Below are 24,919 nucleotides of genomic sequence, written 5' to 3' on the forward strand. Positions count from 1 at the left end.
CAGCACTCCTGTTTCTTGCCTATGAACGACAGCCTGATATCTCTTCTTTTGTCGCTCGACCCATGACACTTATCACAAAAGCTATAGTGATAAACAAATCACTATAAATATAAATAGTGATAAATATATGGTGACAAAGCTATCATATAGTGCAAGGCTTCCTTGAACATCCTCACCCCCACTTATTTCTATGCATTTTTTTCCTTTTAGCACACGGGGGTGGGGACCAACCTTTGCAATCACACCGATGTCACCGCAGTGCTCCCGACATTTGAGTGCGACATACAAGACCACTGTGTTAGGGAGTTTTAAACCTGGTATGGTGGCACACACCTGTAATCTCAGCACTCAGAAGTCAGAGGCAGGAGAATCAGAAATTTAAAGACACCATCAGCAACATTGCATATTTGAGGTCCACTCTGGGCTACCTGAGATCCTTTCTCAAAAAAAAAAAAAATCCTAGACTCCTTCCTTTAAACTCTTCCTAAGCCAGAGCTCTCCAACTAAGCTAATTGAGCTATTAAAACCAAGGGCAGGCATTTATTTCTATTCTCATTAATCTTAATTTTCTTGGTTCTGTGCCATCACTTCCAGCCTCTGAGGATAGATTTGCATATTAATCACAACATACTAAATATCCCTTCCAGCAGCCTTCTGCTACCTCCAAAGACCATAACCAAAACACTAATAAAATGTTGAGCAGAGCAGAACTGAGAAGAGGGCAAAGCCCTGTCCTGGGCTCCATGCCGACACCGAGCAGCGAAGGTTCTCTCAACAGTATGAAAATGACGTAGTGTTGGGTGAATGAGTAAGTGATCCTCTCCCTTTGAGACAAGCCTGCTCCGTCAGCCATGAAGACATCTAATTATGACCGCTGTCTCCTTCCTGGGTCCTCCAGGGAAGCTGGAGTTGGGCTTCTTTTCTGAAGTTCACCAAACTGAAAGTCGCCTGCCAGCTTAGAGTTTTCTCTGGTGACATAGTCAGATGGGCAAGGTATTGGTGAGTGAGAACCTCAAGAATTCTCGCTGTCTCCTCGTGGCCTCTGCCATTACATCAAGTGCTTCACTTCCTGGTATAGTTTAGTACCCCTTATCCAAAGTGTTTAGGCCAACAAGTGTTCTGCATTCAACATTTATTTTTAAGTTTTGAATACTTGTACTTATAAAATCAGACATTCAGAATGGGACCCAAACTTGCATCTGCACTTTCCCAATGGAGACATCTTCATCTTATGTAATATTTTTAGCAAACCTACCTTCTGACTCAGTAAGGTCAGTTGTGGACTGTCCCACTTGGGTCATGTGACTGCTCACAGACTCGGGGACTTTTGGAGCATTTTATGTTTCAATTTGCAGGTTAGGGATGCCGAGCCCACCCCAACCCTGACGAGCCGTCTGCATTTCCTCCTATGTGTGCAAGCCAGGGCCTACAGCTCACTCAAGCTGAGGATCTAGGGACAGCCTCTCCACTCACCCTTTCAAGGACGCCCTTGAAACATATTTTTAAAAGCATCTGTGTCAAATGCTAGAAGTGCCTTCTAGTCTGAGCACCAGCTTCTTATTTCCAGGTCTTAAAACCAGTGGCCGTCTATCCTCATATCTCCAGCCCAGAAGGTTCCTCTTCTGTCGCTTCTCAACCAGGAGAGTAGAGAGAAAATGGAGCCATATTGGAGCAAAAACATGGTTGAGTCCTGTATAAAATGTATAGTAGCCTAAAGGCATGTCAAACCTGCAGACCAAGTCGGCCCCCTATACCTATGAATGTGGCTGATATTTAAGCTTATTTAAAACATCTTTAGATTTTTTGGGGGGGAGGAAATTTTGTTGGGGGAAAAAAGTCTCATTGAACAGTTCTGAAGCATGGACTTTGCAGATGACAATGCTGTGTCACGATGTCAAACAGTTGATATACCTACAAATTTGAGTCATGTTTCTGTATAGATTGTATGAGAGAATAGTGTGTGTGTGTGTGTGTGTGTGTGTGTGTGTGTGTGTGTGTGTGTGTGTGTGTGTGAAGAAAGTGTTAATATTTTAGGGGAAGAAGGAGACAGTATGAAGAGGGGACAGAAGGGCAGAGGGGAAACTGAACAAAATATAATGATATATATGTAATGAAAATGTCACAGTGAACCTCATTACACAGTAGCATGGTGTGGTGCCCCCTAGTGGCTTAGTAAAAATCCAGCAGGATCCAGTCCCACTCTGGAAGATGCAGACAGTACAGACAGCTAAAGGACCAGACTTTAGAGAGCCCTGTCTTCCCTGGTGCCTGGTAAACATCCCACATTTAGGAGAATGCCAAGACTGGTGACAACTAGGGAGCCTTGTTCAGGAAGATCTTGAGCCCAGACAACATAGCAAGATTCCCCCATTCTAAGTAGAAATATAGCTCCGTGGATAAAGCAAAGCCACCAAGCCCGACAACCTAAGTTCAAATCCTCAGGACCCACACAATGAAAAGAGAAAACCGGTTCCATTGATTGCCACATTTGTGCTGTGGCATGTGCCCCCCCCCACAAAATAATAACAATAACAATAATAAATATATTAAATTATAAAATTTGCAAATATAAAAAAAGACAATGATGGGTTAAGATTTGTGTCGGTTCAGCCTGAGACGCTCCTGAATCTTTATTAATTGTTCCCTCCTTGTTTTACAAAGCCAGTCTCTAGCGTAGGTGCTACTGTTTGTTTATCAGTGGATAATTTTTCAGAATGAATTCGAATTTGTCAGCATCGATACATCATACCAGGAGTTAGAGCTAAGTGATAGAGTGCCTGCCTGGCATTCGCAAGGTGCTGGGCTTGATCCTCAATACTAAAAATAGATATTTGATGCATCTTGTTAGTTCATTAGCAGAAGCTCAGCCCAGTTAGTGTTTGGGGCTGAACAGCCAGCCTCTATCAAACAGGCAGAACAAATAAACCCCTGTACCTCTGAGAACCTCTTCAAAGGAGCTGCTGGGTTTTTGCATACTGCAGTCAATAGCTCAGGCCGTTTTCTGTTTGCCTGTTGCTAATAGCGCTTCCTGGATGTGTTTGACATTTTACTTGGCTTCGAAAGGACTTTCATGCCCCCTGCGTTTTCTTCCCTCAAGCTGCCTTGAGCTAATTAACCTATTCCCTAGCTGGCTGGGCCCACTACTGTATGCAAATGCTCTCATTTCCGATTCTGACACATCACTCTTGCTTGCACGTCCCGAATGAAATCCTGGGGCGTTTTATGGGGCAGTGCACCTGTGCTGCCAGCAGAGGCCGCATGAACAGTTCTCTGAGTAGATCTCAGCGATGATTATGTTCCCTAGCCTGCTGTTATAAGAAAGTGGGAACCAGGCTGGAAAGATAGCTCCGTAGTTAAGAGCACTGGTGACTCTTTGCAGAGGACCCGTGTTTCAGACAGCAAAAGAGCAGCAACATTTTGTTGGGGTTTGATTTTATGCTGTCCTTGCAATGGATTTATAAACACTGGGTGTAAACAATGCTCTGTGTTCTTAATAGGAGAGAGTACTGTACTTGGAATTCTCTTGAGACTTAGAGTGAGCAGAATTATTTTGGGCTGCTACTGTTGAGTTGGGGTACATGGGTGTGTGTATGGGAGGCACTGTTAGGAAAGGGGACACCACCATAGGTTGAGTGCAGCCCTGACACCAGATGAAATCTTAAGAATATTGGTTCTGGCAACTGGAGATGGAGAAATAGCCTGAAGACCCATCAGGCATCTCTATTCCCAATCTGTGTCTTCCCAAAGCTGGGCTCTTGGGATCTCATTTGACTGAGATAAAGTTTCTCAGGTGATAAGGAACAGCACCAATCATTTTGCGGAAGAAATTTACAAAATGCATCCTCTACCAAAACACATGCAGAGTGCCATAAACCTGTGATCCCAGGCCTCAGGAGACTGAGACAAGAACATCATGAATTCAAGGCCAGCCTCCATTACACAGCCAATTTGAGGCCAGCCAGAACAACAAGAGACCATGTCTGAGAAAAAAAAAAAGAAAGAAAAAGAAAAATTATCTACCCTCCAAAAGGAAAAGGAAGGGATGGAAGAGGAAAGAAGGTGTGAGGTGTGGAGTAATGCTTGAATTGCCTACTCTATTTTATTAAGAAAGTACATCTCAGCTGGAGAGATGACTCAGTGGAGGGAGTGGGGGAGCAGTGGCTGCTCTTCCAGAAGACCTGGGTTCAATTCCAAGTACCCAAATGGTGGCTCACAACTGTCTGTAATTTCAGTTCCAGGGAATCCAACACCCTTACACAGATGCACATGTAGGCAAACACCAATGCAAATAAATAAGTCTTTTTTTAAAAAAATAAAAAGAAAGAAAGGGAAAGTACATCTGGGTAAGAGATGACTGGTGGTCAAGAGTACTGTTCTTGTAAGGGGCCCAGGTCAGGTCCCAGCACCTACAGGGTGGTTTACAACAGCCCATAACTCCAGTGCCAGGAGATCCAATGCCATCTCTGGCCTCTGTGGGTACTGGCACATACGTACATAAACTCCCACAGGCACGCGAGCATACACACACACACACACACACACACACACACACACACACAAATAAATTATAAGCAAACAAATGTTTAAGAAAAGTTCACCTTAAACTTACTTATATCTTGATTCTTATTAGCTCATTTGCCTAGCTAATATTTTATCTATTTTAACAGTTAGGCTATCAGTCACCCAAGGTCCCCTTTTAATCTTGTTGGTAATATTGTTTTTTGGTTGGTGAGTCGGTTGACTGGTTGGTTGGTTTGGCTTGATGGGGATTCCCCCACAGAGCTGATGTTTCGCTTTTCTTCTTCCCCTCTTCTGTCTTTCCTGTCCCTATTCCCTAACCCACCCCGCACCCCCACTCCTGGTCCGTTCCCCCTTCTCAGAATCCGGAGCTGCTACTGCCAGCCGAGCGAACCCACGGGGAGATGATTCCTCATGAAGGGCCTGGATCCCCTACAGAAATCCCATGCGACTCTCTGTTTATCAGACTGAAATCCGAGCCAGCCAGCCAGTGAAACAGCCACCGTGGAGGGGGGACGGCGAAAAATGAAATCCAACCAAGAGCGGAGCAATGAATGCCTGCCTCCCAAGAAACGTGAGATCCCCGCCACCAGCCGGCCCTCTGAGGAGAAGGCCACCGCTCTACCCAGCGACAACCATTGCGTGGACGGTGTGGCATGGCTCCCCAGCACCCCTGGCAGCCGCGGCCACGGGGGTGGGCGGCATGGGCCAGCAGGGACTTCCGGGGAGCTTGGTTTACAAGGAATGGGTTTACATAAAGCACTGTCCGCAGGGTTGGACTACTCCCCACCCAGTGCCCCCAGGTCAGTCCCCACAGCCACCACGCTGCCCACGGTGTACCCGCCTCCTCAATCGGGGACCCCGGTGTCTCCCGTGCAGTACGCCCACCTGTCACACACCTTCCAGTTCATTGGCTCCTCCCAATACAGTGGGCCCTATGCTGGCTTTATCCCTTCCCAGTTAATCTCCCCATCGGGCAACCCGGTCACCAGTTCAGTGGCCTCAGCTGCAGGGGCCACCACTCCATCACAGCGCTCCCAGCTGGAGGCCTATTCCACCCTGCTGGCCAACATGGGCAGTCTGAGCCAGGCACCAGGACATAAGGTTGAGCCCCCACCACAGCAGCACCTCAGCAGGGCTGCTGCGGGGCTGGTCACCCCGGGGTCCCCTCCACCCACCCAGCAGAACCAGTACATTCACATTTCCAGCTCTCCGCAGAGCTCTGGGCGGGCAGCATCTCCTCCCCCGATCCCGGTCCACCTCCATCCCCATCAGACGATGATCCCGCACACGCTCACGCTGGGGCCCTCGTCCCAGGTGGTCGTGCAGTACAGCGACGCTGGAGGCCACTTTGTTCCTAGAGAGTCCACCAAAAAAGCAGAAAGCAGCAGGTTGCAGCAGGCTATGCAGGCCAAGGAGGTCCTGAATGGGGAGATGGAGAAGAGTCGGAGGTATGGAGCACCATCCTCTGTGGAGCTGAGCCTGGGCAAGGCAAGTGGCAAGTCAGTGCCTCATCCCTATGAGTCCCGGCACGTGGTGGTCCACCCGAGCCCATCAGACTACAGCAGTCGTGATACCTCTGGGGTCCGTGGATCTGTGATGGTCCTGCCCAACAGCAACACCCCCTCAGCCGACCTGGAGACGCAGCAGGCCGCACATCGAGAGGCCTCTCCATCAACCCTCAACGACAAGAGCGGCCTGCATTTAGGGAAGGCCAGCCACAGGTCCTATGCACTGTCCCCCCACACGGTCATTCAGACCACACACAGTGCATCAGAGCCTCTCCCGGTGGGCCTACCAGCCACAGCCTTCTATGCTGGGACTCAACCTCCCGTCATCGGCTACCTGAGTGGCCAGCAGCAAGCAATTACCTATGCCGGCAGCCTGCCTCAGCACCTGGTGATCCCAGGCACCCAGCCTCTGCTCATCCCAGTGGGCAGCCCTGACATGGACACACCTGGGGCAGCCTCGGCCATAGTCACATCATCGCCCCAGTTTGCTGCAGTGCCTCACACGTTCGTCACCACCGCCCTGCCCAAGAGTGAGAACTTCAACCCCGAGGCTCTGGTCACCCAGGCCGCCTACCCAGCCATGGTGCAGGCCCAGATACATCTGCCGGTGGTGCAGTCGGTGGCGTCCCCTGCCACGGCGCCACCCACGCTGCCGCCATATTTCATGAAAGGCTCGATCATCCAACTGGCCAATGGGGAGCTGAAAAAGGTGGAGGACCTGAAGACGGAGGACTTCATCCAGAGTGCAGAGATTAGCAATGACCTCAAGATCGACTCCAGCACAGTGGAGAGGATTGAGGATAGTCACAGTCCCGGTGTGGCCGTGATACAATTTGCTGTTGGTGAACATCGAGCCCAGGTAACCCTCACCCAGGGTCATAGAGGTGGGGGGCCCCTACCCCCGGTTCTGTCATCTTTTGGCAAGGTGGTTGCTTTTCACAGGTAGGGTTCCCATTGGTACCTGGTACATGGCTATAGGCAGCCATGCTGGAGCCCTCTGGAGAGAGACAGACCCTACAGAGCTAAAGAAGAGCTTCCTGAACAGAGAACCACCTCAGATAGTGTGATGGGTCCTGAGGACAGCATTGGGCGGGGGTCTGGTCATTGGGGCTTTAGGGGGCTTTAGACCGTGTGCCAGAAGTCACAAAGTAGGAAACCACAGATACCCAGTGTCCTCACCTCCACAGTAGCTAAAGGTGCCTGGGAGCTTCTGGTCCTCCTGCCTCTGTCTCCAGAGTTTGGGGGTTACAGGCATATGCCACTGTGCGCAGTTTAATTCAGTACTGAAAATTCAACCCAGGGCCTCATGCCTGGTAGGCAAGGACTCTACCCATTGAGCTACATCTCAGCCTCCTTTCCAGACTCTGACATCATCTTCCAGCGTTTAACCCAGGGCCTATTTATACGTAACGGCAGTTTTACTGACCACATGGCTGGGAGGTCAGCCAGGCTTGTCTCTGTCTAGGCACAGCCCCTGACAAACCAGATGTGAAATCTGGCTCAAGGTCACGGGCCCTGCTTCCCTGAAACCCTTCAACCTAGCATGGTCTTTGTGGATAGAGACCACAGTCGTTCAGTATTTGGTAAGAGCCAAGAAAGTTTTCCAGAAAGTTCTGATTCTGAGAAGATAATAGCGTGCTTATTTAAAGTGTTATATGTGCTGTTGCTCACTTCCAACGTGAAGTGATGCCAGTAGAAAGGACTCTCAGGCCCTAGGCGAACCATGTAAATAGACCAAAATGTGTTCTTCCTCATAGTTTTAGCCTTTAGAAGGTGATTATGACAAGTGGAATCAGGCAAAATACTGGTTTACTTGTTTCATTGTTGGTCATTGAACCCGGAGCCTCACACATGTTAGGTGGTCACTTGACCACTGACCTCTATATTCCTAGCCCAGTTTTGAAAATGATACTCTCTTCTGAGCAGCATCTTTCAGCTAGAGAATAAATTCAGCCACTGTAACCCAGGGATTGTACATCCAGGACCAAACACACCAACAAGCCCAAAATGTAAGCCCACAATCCTCCCCAGTCTGGAGGGGCAACAATCTCTGTTTGTTTGCTCCTGCTCAGAACTCTGCAAAATTAATGTACAAGCTGTGAAGAGACTGGCTTCCCTGTGAGGTCAGACCCTGCTCTCTCTCCTCCCCACAGCCTGACAGCAGAGGTTCTAGCCACACGACAAAGCAGACAAAACATTCGCTTTTCTCCTAGGGTGAAAAGTGCTATTGCAAAGCCAGACAAGAGGCCTGAGGTCTGCAGAAGAAACTGCTTGGGTTTCAGGCCATTGAAATAAAAGTGCAAGGCTCAGACCCAACCAGTGATTTGTGGCTTTATTCTAGAAGCCTATCAGCCTATCAGAGACAGGCTGACGTCATCGCAGAGGCAGGGCTCCACAGGCAATGCTGGCTGGCAAGCACAAGGGACCTGTTTTGAATCACAGAGTCAGAGGGAGGGGAAGAGAGCAGGGGAACCTGGTAAGGGAGTGAGAAGGGCAGCAGACTTAATTGAGCTTACAAGGGCTGCCCTCCCTCTCGGGTAGCTCTCAAAGGACCTTTCTCCCTAGCCTGAGCAGATGCCCAGGTCTCTGCAACTGGTTAGATAGAGCTATACAGGGATCCACAGGGAAATGTAGAAGTTAGCCAATTGTTGGATTTGGAGAGCAAAATCACAGATCCAGTTAGGGAACTTGTGGGGGAAAAGATGGTTTTTGCTAGGATAGATTTAGTTTAGTGACCCTGAGCATAAATCCTTCAAGCCACAAGAATGCTGGCTTCAGACAACCTTCATGGTCCTTCCCAAAGAACACTGAGGGGTAGGGGAGAGAGCTAGAAGTCCAGCTGTGCATTTGTGCAAACCAAGTTACTTTTCCCACTCCCCTCCACCCCCAGCTGATATTCTTTCTTTTTTAAAATAGGCTAGCCTACTGATGCTGCGTAAGGACAGTCTTAGAGCTTGTAGGCTTTTGTTTTTGGTTTTTCAGTAGTGTGTGTGTGTATGTCTATGGGTTGTGTATATGAGTGTCTATGATATATGCATATGTGTGCATGTTTGTCTTTGGGATATATATATGTGTGTGTATGATGTATGTATATGTGTGCATGTGTCTATGGTGTGTGTGTGTGTGTGTGTGTGTGTGTGTGTGTGTGTGTGTGTGTGAGTGATGGATTCTAGTTCCTTTTCTAAAGCTTTCTTTACCTTTTCACCCTCCTCGGCTATTTTTGTTTGTTTGTTTGTTTGTTTTTGTTTTAAGCCTTTACTTTTCAATATTCCAGAACAAACTTGATTGTTCTTATTTGGTTCAGTAACCAAAAGTCAAAAGTTTATTCAGGGAAGCTCTTACTGACTTCCAGCTAACCAGCACATGCATAGAGTAGGAACTGAGGCAGGGATCTGTGTTGGTGACTGTATGCGTGTTGCATGTTTAAGTGCTTAGGTGCTAAGGCCCACAGACCCAATAAGGAGTCCAGAGGAGTACGTTGGGTGTCTACCTCTCCACCTCCCTGCCTTACTACCTTCAGATGGGGACTCTTACCTTTAGGGCAGGCTGGCTGGCCAGCAAGCCCCAGAAATCTGTCTGCTCTCCAATGCTGGAGTTACAGGCACACACAGTCACCCTGGGTTTTTATGTGAGTGCTGGGGACTCAAACTCAGGTCATGCTGTTTGCATGGCAAGTGCCCTCACCCACTAAGCCAGTCCCCAGGCCTTTGGTGACTATTTTAAGAAGGCTGAATCCTAACTGATCTTGTGGAAAGATGCCTCCAATGCTGTCTCTGTCTGATGTTCACATGAGGTAGCAACTACCACTGCCTGGGGGCAGCCTCCAGACAGCTCAGGACTCAAAAGGAACACATGGGGTCGTCGTATACCCCTCCACATCAGCTTGAGCACCCATAAAGGGCCTGTGAGAAGCTGTCAGCAGTGTCACTACTGAAGTGACACCGCACAAGAGCGCCCCAGTGGGTGCCTTTGACTTCTGTCCTGCAGTGTCCCATTGGGAAAGCAGCCTGCCAGTCTCTGTCCCATGCTCCTAGACAGCAGCATTTCTCAGGAGTACTCAGGATGTGCTCAGCGGCGCCTTCATAGAGTGTTCTGTCCGTAAAGTGCTCTAGGCTGCCACTTCCCTCTGGCCTTTGCTCTCCTCGATGCTAAGCTCCATGTTATTAGGGCCATCTGTCACTTCCCAGGTCCTTCTGAGCTGACTGCTTCCCTTGCTTCCTTGGCGGCTGGCTCCTTAATATTCACTGCTGTTTTCTTCTCCCAGTTTGAGTTGCACATGTTCCTATGGCGGCTACGCTGCTGTGCTCACTGTGTGTGCCCTGATGGCTTTTCTTTATTCCGCTCTTTCTCAGTTTGGCTCCCGTGAACTGTGAGTCACGGGCAGCACTGTCTTAGTGGATTAACTGGATCCTAAAAATAGTCCAGGCTCTCCTGCAAGCAGCAAATAAGACCGAATAGCCAGTCCCTTAACTACTCAACCATATCTACTGTTCAGTCTGGTAGAAAAAAAATTTATCAAAGTATCGATGCTCAGTGGCCTGAGTGAAGGCCATGTGCAAGCCAGGTCTATGGACCAGTTGTAGATAGGCAATATCTCACTACTTAGTTCTGATATCAGCAGGCTTCCCCTAGGAAACCATGTCACCACACTTATTCAGATGACCCATGTGGTGGCTCTGGACTGTAGTACCTAGGAAGGACGATTGCTTGAGCCTAGAAGTTTAAGAGGAGCCCAGGCATCATAGCAAGACCCATCTCAAAAACAAAAGAGAGGAAATTTGTAGCTCTTCAACCTTTATGGGATATAAGTGTCCTCTGTTTGGTCTTATTCTTGATGAGAGGTTGCTTTAGACCACAGTTATTATGGCTTGGCTTTATTTCATTTTGTCTTAAGGAGTCACCAAGATTGTCCTTGAACTCTGGACAGTCCCCCTGCCTCGGACTCCTGAGTGCCAAGACTTTATTGTGTAAAGTGTTCTGTTTAGAGACTGGAAGATAGCACAGTCAAGCACACCTGAACTTGATCCCTAGAAAGTCAAGTGTGGTAAAACACACTTTTCACGCTTTCGATATTGTTACAACCTTGTAATGAGGATGGGTGAGATGGCTTAGCAGGCAAAGGCACTTAACACCCAGCCTGGCACAGTGAGGTCAGCCCCCATAATCCACAGGGTAAAAGGAGAGAACCAACTCCCCCAAGTTGTTCTCTGACTTCTGCACATTAAGCACCACATATACACATACACATGATAGATAGATAGATAGATAGATAGATAGATAGATAGATAGATAGATAGATAGATAGATAGATGGATGGATGGATGGATGGATAGATAGATACATAGATAGATACATAGATAGATGATACATAGTTGTAAAAGTAAATTTGGCATTTTATTTATTTTAATTATGTGTATATGTGTGTGTCTTATATATGAGTTTATACATGTGAATGCAATAGCCATAGAAGCCAGAAGGAGCATTGACTGTCCCTGGAACTAACGTTATAGCTGCTAAGTGAGCCACCTGGCATGGGTGCTGGGAATCGATCTCAGGCCCTCTGGAAGAACAATACATGCTCTTAACCTTTGAGCCATATTTCTAGGCCCCAATTAAACACACACACACACACACCCTTGCACTGTGTGCTAAATTTATTGCAACTGAGCCTGTATGAGCAGGCCGTTGTTGACTATAGCCACAATTCACACTGTACCTTCTTGTGAGTTCTAGTAAATGCATGTTGGCCCTGTAGCCAGCATTCCAGTACCATCCAGAAGAGATTAACCCCTCTAAAAATCCTTTATACATTACCTGTTTACCCATATCCTACTGTCACGTCTCAGAGCACTAAGAACCACCAGTCTTTACTGTTCCTAGTTTTGTCCCTATCCAGAGTGGCCCACAGTTGGGATCATGCAGGATGCTGCCTGTCAGACTGGCTTCTTTCACTTAGCAACGTGCCTCTGAGGTTTTCCTCCGTGCATTTCTGAGGCTTTGACCACCCTTGTTTTTTGTTTCAGTGCTAAACATGATACCTATGGTTGTTCTGGTAGCTTGTTTTGTTTTTTGAAGTATGGCATCACGGTGTAGTCTAGGCTGTGAGCCTCCTGCTGCAGTTTTACAACAGCGAGAACTGCATGTGTGGGCTACCAAAATAGATTGATTCTCATTCTCTCTCTCTCTCTCTCTCTCTCTCTCTCTCTCTCTCTCTCTCTCTCTCTCTCTCTTTCTTTGTGTGTGTGTGTGTATTTGTATTCACATGTGTCTGTCTGTCTTTACTAAGAATTGAATTCAGGGCCTGATACATGCTCAGCAAGCTACCTTGGTGACTTGGTGACGCTATCACCAAGCTACCTCTCCAGCCTATAATGTTAAGACATATGGGGTAGAAACTGTGTTAGCAGTGCAGAATGCTTCAGCACTAGCTGCGTGTCCATCTTGACCAACCACGAGCCTCCTAATGGGGCCTTCCCTTTGGAGAGTTCTGGGAGCCGTGCCCTGATCTGTGGCTTAGGGTTTATGTTTGAAGGTATCCGAATGCGAGGCTATGGGTTTCCTGAGCAACCCTAAGTTGCTTTCGCCCAAGGCTAAGTCACGTGACTAGATGCTTTAAATAGAATGTTCACAGATCCTTTCGCACTTCACCAAAGAGCTGGATGATTTTTATTAGTGATTTTCAAAAACTGAAATTAGTAGCTCCCTCTCTGCCCCTTCATCGGCAGAACTGTGGAGTTCTCTGGTTTACTTCCCGTTGGGAACGTAGTCCTGCAAATCCTTCCCCGAGGAAAAGAGCAGACTGAACCTACCGGTGAAAAAGAATCTATAATTTCACTTCACAGGCAATCAGGAGTTCCCAGCTCAGTAATCTGACCCCCAAACAAGACCTCCTTTACTAAAACGCAGCTTCTGAGAAACGCAATGGCTTCTAGCTCCAGGCAGAAGCTGTATTTAAGAGATGGTGCTAACTTGGGGCGAGGGAGGAACGCTTGGCAAAGCAGAAGCCCTTCGCAGTTGGGAAAGCATGGAGTCTCGGGAAGGAAGGAGAGGCACGCTTAAACAACAGACGTTTTGTTTTCCTTCTGCCCGGCTTTTGGTGAGATGTCCATATGTGTTTGTATGGATGCAGCACTAATCTAAGATTGAAATATGCAATCAAACAGCCTAACTATATAGTGTGCATCGTGTTTAGATACGGCAGTTGTTGACTAAGTTGTTACGGGAATTTTATGTTGTTTTTCACATAGCAGAGCTAAATGTAATGTTAAAAGCTAGTCCTTAGCTGCAATATGAAGGTGGCACATGACTACGAACCTGGAAGTGAGGCCTCATTGCTTCCATGTCTGGCTTCCTCCATCAGTCCCTAAAAATGAGAGGTATTCCCTACAAGGGACTCACTGTAATTAGGGGCTTCATCAAGACCATCATGCAAACTGTTTGGATCCCTGATACGCTGGAGAAGGAAAGCAGGAGGGGAATGAAAGCATAATCCCATGAAGTTATGGCCGGCTCAGCAGCTCGCAGGAGAGCTCTGAGAGGAACAGCTATGGCCTAGTTCACAAAGATGCCAATGGGGCAGGCATAGACCCTGAAGGAAGGGACCATTGTGATTTAAAATAAATTTTAAAAGTAAAGTTTGTTCATTGTCTTACACAGTGCTTTCTCTTGGCCACCTCTTCTACTGCAGTGTCTTCCATTAGAAGACAGGAATCTCTTCAAAAGTTTCCTAGACTCTGGGAATAGCGGCAGGAGTGTGGGGGGAACAAGTGACAGACTCTAGAAGTAAGGTACGAAAAAGGTGCATCAAAATGTAAGTGTCTGTAGGAAGGAAGCTAGGGATGGGTGGCCACTGTACGGCACAGAATGTCGGCGAGGTGCTGTCTGAGAAGATGGGCAGGCAGCAAGTCAAAAAGAACCCCAAACGTAGGGAGTGCAATGCACAGACTAGGCAGGACGCATGTGTCTTTGGAGTTAAAGAAACACACACACACAAAAAGGCAAGGTTGCTTTGCGAAGGTGAGAAGTGGTGGCAGGTGAGTCCTGTGGGGCTCGTTCTGGTGACATTTTTCTCCAAGTGACATGCTGGGCTTGGCCAAAACTCAGGCGGTGAGCGTCATGAGAAGTTACCTAGGTGTTTGAGAGGAGGATGTGGTAGTTTATCTGTGATTTGGATGTGGGTAGGACAAGATGATGAAGAAGACTGTGATTTCCAGGGATCTGAGCTGAACAACTTGAAGAGAGGGATGGGGAGGGAACAAGGGAGGCAGCAGCAGATAGTGTTTCTCTCATAATTGAGGTTGAGTTGCCGATGGGACACCCAAATGGCTGTATGTTCAGATAACGGAGTAGCCAGTATCTAGCCTATAAGCTCCTGAGAAGATGCCTGTATCCCAGAAAATGAGGACCTCTGCTTTATACAAGTCACCTTTCACAGTCTCTCACACTTAGTACACGCTCACTGCTCTAACGGGAATGTTAAGTCACCTCTTTACCATATTGTAATGTCACTGTTCATGTAGGGCGAGATCAGGAGGCAGAGAGGAAAGGGAATGTTGGGTGTGGGGACGGGGTGTGGTCTAAAACCTAGATTCACTCTCAATTCCATTGGCTAATTGCTATACTATAAGGAAAATGATTTTACTACTTACAAAATTAAAAGCTGAAATGCTGCTGCTCATCTTGTTAGTATGTTATAAGCACGAAAGAATACTTTTGCCAAGTCGGAGCATTTGACAAATAATAGTCACAAGACCACACCCTCCTCGTGGAGCTCATTAGCATCTTAGTCTGACCAGTAGTTAGCATGAATACAGCTGGGCTTCCAAGGCTCATGCGAGTCTTATAATTGAACTCTTCAGTGGGTATTTTGTCATGGCTGTAGGTCGGGAATGGTTTAACAGACCCTCTACAGAGCAGGTATTTAGTAAAATAGTTTCAGTGATAAATGGACTTTACACTTGTCTGCTCAGGTCTGAGTACGCTGAGTTCAACTGTTGCAGCAGTTAGCACCCCTGTTTCAGGCTACGGCTGCAGGCATGAGAGGCTGGTATACAGAAACTTATTTTTCGTTCTCATCTGGCCCTTGTGTGTTTATGTTAAATAAAACACTCACTGCGGCCTCGGGAGATGGCTCAGTTGGTAAAGTACTTTCCATGCAAGTGCGAGGACTTGAGTGTGATCCCTGGGCCCATATGAGTATGGAAGGCTGCACCTGCCATCCCAGGACTGACAGAGGCCGGGAGGCAGAAATAGGTTCCTCGAGGCTTGCTGATGCGCTCCAGGCCGTTGAGAGACCCCGTCTCAAAAGAACAAAACCAAACCAAAGGTGGACAGCCAGAATCACAACATCCTGTCTAGAAGCTAGCATCTCCCAGCGGTCCTCCTGGACTCTGGCTCCGACATTCTTTGCTCCTCCGCCATGATGTGTCCTGAACCTTGGGGAGTGGAGCTTAACATAGACTAAGGCTGACGGCTCAGTCCCTTGCTCTCAGCACTTTGACCTTTTTGTTGTTGGTAGTGGCTGCTGTGGTAGGAGGAATCATCAAGGGTGTGGCCACTGGCGAGTCTCCTATGTGTAGGGGATGTGCAACACAGAAAGGGGATGCTACATAGTCTTAGTGGGTTATAGATTTTAAAAAGACATGAAGTTTGAAAGGAGATTAGAAGGGGGAAAATGGGGAGTAGTGTGTGTGTGCGTGTGTGTGTGATTTTTAAAAGAGAACTTAAAGCATCGAAAAAGGAAAGAAAAAGTGAGTGTCTGAGGAACTCTGGCCTCTGCGCACATGCATTGACACGCCTTCACACCAATGTGTGGGCGCATGCAAAACCCACACACGAACCATTTTCTAATATCTCCTTCCTTCTCTCTCCTTCCGCTTCTGTCTCCACAGGTCAGTGTTGAAGTTTTGGTAGAGTATCCTTTTTTTGTGTTTGGACAGGGCTGGTCGTCCTGCTGTCCTGAGCGAACCAGCCAGCTCTTCGATCTGCCGTGCTCCAAGCTCTCCGTTGGGGATGTCTGCATCTCGCTCACCCTCAAGAACCTGAAGAATGGCTCTGTTAAAAAGGGCCAGCCTGTGGACCCTGCCAGCGTCCTGCTGAAGCACGCAAAGACGGACAGTCTGGCTGGCAGCAGACACAGATATGCTGAGCAAGAAAACGGAATCAACCAGGGAGGCACCCAGGTGCTCTCTGAGAATGGTGAACTGAAATTTCCAGAAAAGATTGGATTGCCTGCAGCACCCTTCCTCACCAAAATAGAACCGAGCAAGCCCACAGCCACAAGGAAGAGGAGGTGGTCAGCCCCGGAGACCCGCAAACTGGAGAAGTCGGAGGACGAGCCACCTTTGACTCTTCCCAAGCCTTCGCTCATTCCTCAGGAGGTTAAAATCTGCATCGAAGGCCGATCTAATGTGGGCAAGTAGAGACCGTGCCGGCAGCGGAGGCCTGGGCCTCCCTTGCTGTCTGTATCCCAATTACTGTACTGTAGGCTAAATAACACAGTATTTACATGTTATCCTATTACTTTAGGTTTGTGTTCTAACCTTGTCATTAGAGTCACACAGGTGTGTCGCAGGAGACTGGTGCATTTGCATTGTCTGCGAGTGTCTGTTGAGAGCTGGCGGGGTGAAGGGTGGTTAGAACCGTGGCCGTGGAGCTCCCGGGCATCCTAGGTGGCCCTGAATGTGGCTTGATTGGCACCTGCCTTCTCCAGCAGCACAGAGCCAAGGGGCATCAGTTCTCACTGGTTTCAAGAGCAAATTCAGTGGGAAGTGACCTGCAAGGGTGTCTGGGTGTGCCCCTGTGAAGGGGTGCGTGGGTGCCATGGTGGCGAGTGACGGTCTCTCTTTCTCTGCCTCCCTTTCCCATGCTTGCTCACTCTCGGCATGGGATTGGGGGACCTGGGTTTCCTACATGCAAAGTCATCCTCAGGAACCCAGCTTCAGGGCATCATGGGGAGGTGTCAGATGACAGATAGGAAATTAGTTTCAAAGAACGTGGTTCTCTCCAACATATTTTACAATAAAAAGCAACTTTTAATCTTATATATATATATATAAATATTTCCCCCCATGGGGCCTGACTGCACTGAGATTTTTTTTTTTAAAGCAGCTGCCACAAGTGGGATTTCATTTCTGCTTTACCAGTCCAGTGACTCAGTGACGTCACCAGGTGTCATGGTGGGCAGGGAAGTCCTTCCTCAGGTCACCCCTGGTCCGGGGGGTGGCCGTGGGGCTGGGGGACAGAAGGAGTACCCCACACTGGTTTCTGTGCAGTGTTAGGAAAACCAATCAGGTTATTTGCATTGACTTTTGCTCCCAGAAAGGAAATGCGAGCTCCCCTCCAGAGAGAGCCAGGCAGCTCTCGGAGCTGAGCCGGGCAGCTTCTCAGTCTTTTAGGTCTAGTACTGTTTCTAGTTCATGACTATGGACAACTCCGGTGCCACTTTCTTTTTTTCTCAATCCCAGTGTGATGTGGAGAATTAGATCTGGAAGACGCACACCTGTTACTATTCTTCAGCTGTCAAAAGTGCTGTGTGCAGACTTTTCTTAACCAAACATCTTGGTCTGTCAGTCAGCGAGAGTACTGTATCTAACTTGAAACTCTTTGGCAAGAAAAGACAAACCTAAGTTGCTTTTGATTTTTTTTTTTCAACACTGTAACTACTTTTCAGCTCTGCAGGACTGCCCACGAGCCAGAAAAGCTTCCGTCTGGTGTAAAGGGATGAGTGTGAATTATGAACTAGTACGTGACAGTAGATGACCACCAAGTACTACGGCAGGCACTTGTCACTTTGGTGTTGGAGAAAGAGCTAAAGGCACATGCAGATTTGGCAGAGAAACTGGGAAAACACAGGGAGGAAAAGACACTCGTTTTTGTCCAGTGTTTTTAGGGTGAGCTCCTAAAGAACTTTGCGATTTGCACATCTTGAGATTTTAGTTTGTGTGATATTCCTGCAGTTTTTATCCAATAACATTGTGGGAAAGGTTGTGGGGGGGGGTGTCGAATGAGCATAAATAAATGTAGCAAAATTACTTTCTAACCTGCCTAGACCTTAGGCCATTCTTAGAAGGTTCTGTTCCTTTCAGGGTCATTTTTGTCACCTGCCACATCTGTCATGAGAAGCCAGGTCTGAGAGTTTTTTTTCAGAATCACTGAGCGTTTCCCATATAGACATTTTATATATGTGAGCAAGTGGGTTTTTTGTTTGTTTATTTCTGGGGGAAAAGTGTTAATATTATTTTTCAGAATGATTTTTTTTCTGTTTGAAATCAAACCAAGATTTAATGTTTGGTACAAAAACCCAGAAAGGGTGTTTCATGAAGTCACAAGTTTTCATTCCCAGAGATCAAAATATCATTTGCAGGTTCTGAGTGTGTCTTAAAGTGCTTTAAACCAAGTTTTATAAATAGAAGTTTTTAAATATTCTTACTGGGTTGCAACTAACCCAAGTAAGTACTTATTTGGCTTTTCTTTTAACCATTGAAAAACAAAAAGGACTTCTTCTAATTCTCAAATTAGAAAAAAAAAGAGACCTCTTCTCCCTTATACAACCCAAATGTTGGCTATCCAATCTGCACTCACACAGAGGCTCTCATTGTGACTGATGATTTTTGTTTGTTTTTGTTTTTTTTTTTTCTGGGATGTACCAAAAACCTTTGAGTAAGTTCAGAATAGCTGGCCTCTCCCTAAACTTCATTACCCTCCCAGCACCTAGCAGAGCTGGGCGGGCCCATTCTTGCAGTCACATTGCTTAGTTAGTGCTGTGATTTTTTTTTTTTTTAATGTTTCTTTTCAGAGACCTTGCTTAATCTTCCATATATTCTGCTCAGGGCACTTGCACTTATTAGGGTTTTTTTTTTCCTTTTCTTTTTTATTGTTTGTCTTGTTTTAATCTTTGATGGTAAGAGGAATAGGAGGCCGCCACAGGGGTGCTGTGTGGCACTAATTACAACAGCTCAGAAAACACATACATCACTTTCTGGCTTACTTCGGGTATTGAACTGACTGTATTCACTAAACCGACACTAAAATAGGTAAACTCACAGTTCAGAGCAATAGGAATATCATAACTTTTGTGGTTCTATTTCAGGTATAGGAACTTTAAAAATCATTGGTCCTTCTAAAGCATTTGTCCCGTTTCACTCTCTCATTCTCTTAGCATGTGCAATACTTTGTGTGCCAATAGTGAGCTATCTAGTTAAAGTTCATTCGCTTTGGGCTTTTTCCTTGTTCTGTGGGTCGACCTTCCTTCCCCTTGCTGACCAGAGAAACGCTGGAGGGAAGGAGCCAGGAGAGGCGAGCCTGCTTGCTTTCCCTTAATGTGGATACAGAGTACTGGGGTAGGGGAGCTGTATCTGTCACCAGGACATAGCGCCATCCATCCAAGGAGACCAGAGGGAAGCACACGCTAGCTTGCTGAGAAGGCCCATCGCTCTGCACTCTGCGAAGGCCCTTCACTCTGTAGTGAAGCTGGAATGCGCCAAGGAGGCAGATGGTTCCTAGAACACGCTCTGGAGCAGTGTTGGGCTGCAATCAGCCCGCTTTTCAGTCTCTTCCGGGTCCTTGAGACTTTGCTCTCTGCCTTTGAGCGCCAACAACTTACTGCCTATGTGCAAATGTGCGTGTGTTCTGAGCTTGCCCACCGGTGGCTTTGGAGGGGACCACCTGGCAACCACAGCCACCATTTCCTTGTGACAGCTTTCTCCTCAAATAGGAAGAGCACTCAGAGGCAGGAGCCACCTCTGGTTTGCAGACACGGGTGGGGCCCGCCAGACTCCTGAAGCAGCTGCGGTCACCCTTCCGTGTAGGGAGCACAGTCACGGCTGTGCCATCGGCATACAAGGATCAGCTACGCGCCTCTGTACCTGTCCACTTGGCAATATTTTACCAACAGTTGTCTTTCATTCTCTCCTCCTGCTTTCCATTTTTTTAAAAAACAAATAACAGCAGGCCTTTTGCGTTTACAGTGGAACACACAATCACCAAGAAATGAGTCAGGGCGACAAGAAAACATAGTAATATTACTAATAAGAAACCAACAAACAAGAACCTCTCTTTATAGGGATTTCTAAATATATAAAATGACTGTTCCTTAGAATGTTTAACTTTAGAATTATTTCAGTTTGTCTGGGCCACCTTGGGGTCAGCAGGGGTGGGGTAGGGGTTGGAAAGAGAAGGCCATGGATGCCACTTACCTCAAATCTTTTTAGAAGTGGAAATCCAAATTGCATTTTTTGGGGGGACGGGGCTTGCAGGATAGTTGTCTATGTTGGTCACATTTTGCTTTTCTCAATTCTTCCAGCTCAGTTTGGGATGGCCTGATTTTTTATGGTGGTGGCGGCAGCAGAACGTCCTTAACTCTGAATTTTGACCTTGTATGTTTTCTGTTAGGTGAGCTTGTTGGGTTCCTCCCCTCCTCCCCTTACCCCCACCAGGAAGTGGCAATGTCCTTCCTGCTCCCCTGCCAGGAACTCTGCGGAACCTTTCACACCTCTTACTCAGGGATGGGGCTGGTGTGTGTGTGTGGAACACGGACGTGTTCAGCAACAGCACTTTGGACTGCTCTGGAGTAGGGTTGTACAATTTCAAGGAATGTTTGGATTTCCCCGCATCGTGTGGATTGCTCCTTGGCTACTGCACAGATTGCAATATAATGCTGCACGTTCAAGACGAACAGTAGCTCCTAGTGATCAGAAGATCCACTCTTTGCACATAGTTTGATCTTTACTGAAATACGTTGCCAAAATCTGTTTTTGTTGTAGCTTTGGGTTTTTCTTTTTCTTTCTTTTTTTTTTTTTTTTTTTAAGGAAACAATTGACAATACCCTTTAACATCTGTGACTACTAAGGAAACCTGTTTTGTAGATGCTTTTGAAGACACTAACACCTATTTCAGACATGGGTGAGGAAGCAGAGCTCTTGGGATAGAAAGCCAGACATTTTGAGCTGTGTTCGTTGGCATGGCAACTGTTTCCTGAGCCACAAGCTGCTCAACAAACTGGTCTGTTCTCTCCTGGAAACCCTCTGCCCTTCCAAAATTTCCTAGTCGGTCCCCTTGGACGTCAGGGGAATGCAGGGCCTTGGTCTCCATGGCCCAATCCAGTTTCTTTGGTGGTTGAGATGAAAGGCAAGAGAATTATACTTTATTTTCTAAAAAGTGGAGCAAAGGCCTTTGCTTCCATGGTTGTGTTTTGAACCCAGAATTTCTGAAATAGAGAATTTAAAGACAAATGGAGTAATAACTATAGAGAATCTACTTTTTTATAAAGCACATGCATATGACCTGTTGTGTTGGGTTGGGTTCCTCCCTTTTCCATGGACAGTGCTGTGTTTCTGTTCCTATGGCAACTCCAAACAGTTTGCACATCTTCTACTCTGGAGCTGAGATTCCTCTCACATAGATGACCTCGCTTCAAACGTTACCTTACTTACTGATAGACTTTTTTTCTTGTAGCACTATACCTTGTGGGAAGTTTTTTCTTTTTTTTCTTTCTTTAAAGTACACCTAATTTGAGCAGCCAAAGGGGGGTGGGGGATGGGAGATTTTTTTTTTGAGGCACTCACTTTGGGGAGTACAGATAATTTTTTTTAATTGCACAAAAGAAAAATGAATGTTGAGATGATTCATTCAGTGTTTGAAAGAGACAGATCTGTTGAAACCGTGAGTTTCATATTTTGTGTGTAAAAAAAAAAAAGACAAAACAGAGGAGGGATGAAAGTTACATGTTTTGGGGTTTTATTTTTCTTGTATATAGGAATTGTTGTCTTGATGATCCAATTTGTATGGTTATGGCCTGGAAGAATTACGACGTCAGAGGCTCTTCAACTATACTATACCTATGCTTACTGTTCTGTTTTTGTTACATGCGGTTCTTGTGTGAAGAATGGGCAATTGTATTCCACTATTTGAGGATACTGTCCATTCCTAGGCCGGAAGTACTTCTCTAAGTTCCCTTCTTAAGCCATTGCAACTTCTTTTCTTTGGATGATGTCTGACATTTTCAGCACTTCCTGTTCCTATAAACCCAAAGAATATAATCCTGAACATGAAGTGTTTGTATAAGGGATCCTCCTTCCCAGTAAGACAGGACTCACATAGGGACAAAAAGAAAAAGAAAAGGAGCTTTCCTTCTGCCTCCCACCCCATGCCTCATTTACATGGGGGTAAAAACATCAATTCCAATTTGAATGCCTGGCTTTCATTTGGATGTTTCTCAAGCAGAGGCCAGAGGAAAGGCAGAGCGGTTTGTCAGAGTTAGATTCCTGTTCAACAGTTGAGCTGGGTGCTTCAAATCAGACAGTTTAGGGGGTAAACAGACCCTAGCTTTGATTCTTAAATTTGGGGTTGGGTCCCCTCCCGTACTGTGTAAGTTCTTGTAGCTGACACTCTCCTTGATAGAGGCAGAAGAGGGGACAGAGGCTTCAGCACTTTGCATCCCAACTCTTGCATACAGGAGCTTCGCCTGTATCCCCAATGCCATGAGTTTGGACATTAGGTAGCATCTACACAAATCAGTCTACAAGAGCTTCCCTAACACTGTTGAGCTGCAGAACACTTGGAGAATGCCATCCACTCAATGTTTTCTTGTTCCTTTGCTGTCTGGATGGGCAGTCTGAAGGCCTGTGTGGGAAGAAGCACTGTTTACAGTAACCCTTACCGAGATAATGCACTGTCCCCTAGACTACCCAGCTGAGGTGACACTGGCTTAGAACTGTTGTCTTGAAAGATCCGTGACCAAGACGGATGGTGCCTAGGTTTCTCTTGGTTCTTGCCCACACCACCTACTCTGAAGTTATTCTCTAGACCAAGAGAGGGATGAAATGTTGAGTCAGTGAGGCATAACCCTGACAAGCCACCAGGGTCCTGGTCCTAACCTGTGACTACTGCCCCTCCCCCACCTGCACAGCTCAAGTGTAATCCCGGGTGGTGCTGACTGAAAGGGGTCACAGCGGAGTCCTGTCAGTATTTGTGGTGGCCTTTCAATAAGACAGTCTTCATCTCTAACCAGTAGAGTCCTGGCCCTAAAGAACCTGAGATCTGAACCAGTGAAGGTTTTCACATCAGGTTCCCAAACTCTCCAATTTCCATTCATATGCCTCCCACAGGCCAAGGGGAAACAGACACCAAAACTTGGGCTGAGGGTACTACCATGTGGAGAACTAGGGAAAAAAAAAAAGTTTTTTGCACCTTATTGAAAAGAAACTTTTAAGTGCATACATAGTTAAGAGCTTTTATTGTGACAGGAGAACTTTTCCATATGCGTGCATACTCTCTGTAATTCCAGTGTAAAATGTTGTACTTGCACTAGCTTTTTTAAAACAAATATTAAAAAAATGGAAGAATTCATATTCTATTTTCTAATCGTGGTGTGTCTATTTGTAGGATACACTCGAGTCTGTTTATTGAATTTTATGGTCCCTTTCTTTGATGGTGCTTGCAGGTTTTCTAGGTAGAAATTATTTCATTATTATAATAAAACAATGTTTGATTCAAAATTTGAACAAAATTGTTTTAAATAAATTGTCTGTATACCAGTACAAGTTTATTGTATAATACTCGTACTAATAATAAAATAACAGTGCCAATTGCAAACCTGGGTCTTTGTCTTCTCTTGGGTCCCTAACAAAAACCGTGGCTGAGAAAACTGTGTGGGTTCCTCCTCACTGCCTCTGCCCTGTCACCTCAGTTCACCCTGGGGAGACCGCAGTCATGTGAGGCATGGATGTCCCTAATCTGCATCTCCTATCTGCTCACCATTCTAGGTTTTTCTTCTCAAGTGACCGGCAGCTTTGCACCTTCTGTGGCTTTATCAATGCAGGCTCTGCAGCTTTGCTCCAACTGGGAAGTGACCTAGAGTTGAGGAGTGTGTTTCCCCCAGGGTGCGTGCCCCATGGAAACCTACAGAGCAAGTCTTCCGGCACAAGAAGCCACTTCCATGGTTGTCTCGAGAAGACCGTGCACAGCTTGGTGTTGGGCTCGGTTTTGGAAAGATGTGGCTCAGCAGCTGCCTAGGCAAGTCATGCCTCCAGGATCAGCCATCCCCAGGTATGTCCTGTCCTGCTCCCATCCACACCCGTGCCTATGGACTTCTGATTGAAATCTGAGCTCACACCGGGGAGAAAGAGAATGCCAGAAATAGGTCAGAGTTCTCACATGGCTGGGGAAGAATGGGAACTCTTCGACTTTCTTCTTGGTTCTATCTTTGACCTATCTAATTAGGACTCATCCCAGCAAACCAGGCCGCATAGCAGCATGTAGCCCCTGAAACAAGGATTTGGGGTTCTCCATACTGTAGTGTGTGGTGGTGGAGGGGGAACTTTCATGCCAGGAAGCCTCAAGGGACCAGACAAGAAGAGCTGTTCCTGGTGTACGGTGCAGGCAAGCCCTCTGCTCACTTGATTAGATAACGAGAGACTGCTTGTGGCTAAGAGAACGCAAAAGACTGAATAGGAAAAACACACAGCTTGCTGTGTTACTCTGAGGCATGCCTCAAAACTCAAAGAAGCATTGCACCAGTCTGAGACCAAAGGTACCACGTTCCTGCTTCCCTACTCTAGGGTTGTGCTTGCCTTTCCCTGATATCTATCACCTAGGAGGTAAATGCCAGCATTGATTGCTCTGCTCCCCTGTCTATGGGGATGTGAGCAGGCAGCCTCGTGCTGTCACAGCCGCCGTCACTTCTGCCACCATACCTCCCAGTCCATCGCAGGAAGTCCCATGCATACACGGACAACAGGACTTCTCTGTCCATGTTGTAGTGGGTGCCTGAGCTGAAGGATGTCCAAATAGTGGGTCCTCTAGGCCCATTCCATCATGGACCTGCTACAGCAAAGGGAATGTGTGTTCTTTTGCTGAAGCCTCTGCTCCAAGATGATCCTGGGTATCTGGAG

At 46.8% G+C, this 24,919-nt stretch overlaps 1 protein-coding gene across 2 annotated transcripts in view; it reads left to right on the forward strand.

Annotated features, from left to right (window-relative positions):
- The window catches only part of Atxn1 (ataxin 1), a 382,307-nt gene extending 357,703 nt beyond the window's left edge, over positions 1-24,604 (forward strand). For both annotated transcript variants that reach the window (XM_075969766.1, XM_075969767.1), the window contains exons 7-8: positions 4,881-6,888; positions 15,920-24,604. In XM_075969766.1, the coding sequence (XP_075825881.1) occupies positions 5,044-6,888; positions 15,920-16,450 (2,376 nt within the window). In that variant the 5' untranslated portion in view covers positions 4,881-5,043 and the 3' untranslated portion in view covers positions 16,451-24,604. The remainder of the gene's footprint in view (positions 1-4,880; positions 6,889-15,919) is intronic.
- The last annotated feature ends 315 nt before the right edge of the window (positions 24,605-24,919 follow it).

The sequence above is a fragment of the Microtus pennsylvanicus genome, chromosome 4 (assembly GCF_037038515.1).
Source record: "Microtus pennsylvanicus isolate mMicPen1 chromosome 4, mMicPen1.hap1, whole genome shotgun sequence".
Classification (NCBI taxonomy): Eukaryota; Metazoa; Chordata; class Mammalia; order Rodentia; family Cricetidae; genus Microtus; species Microtus pennsylvanicus.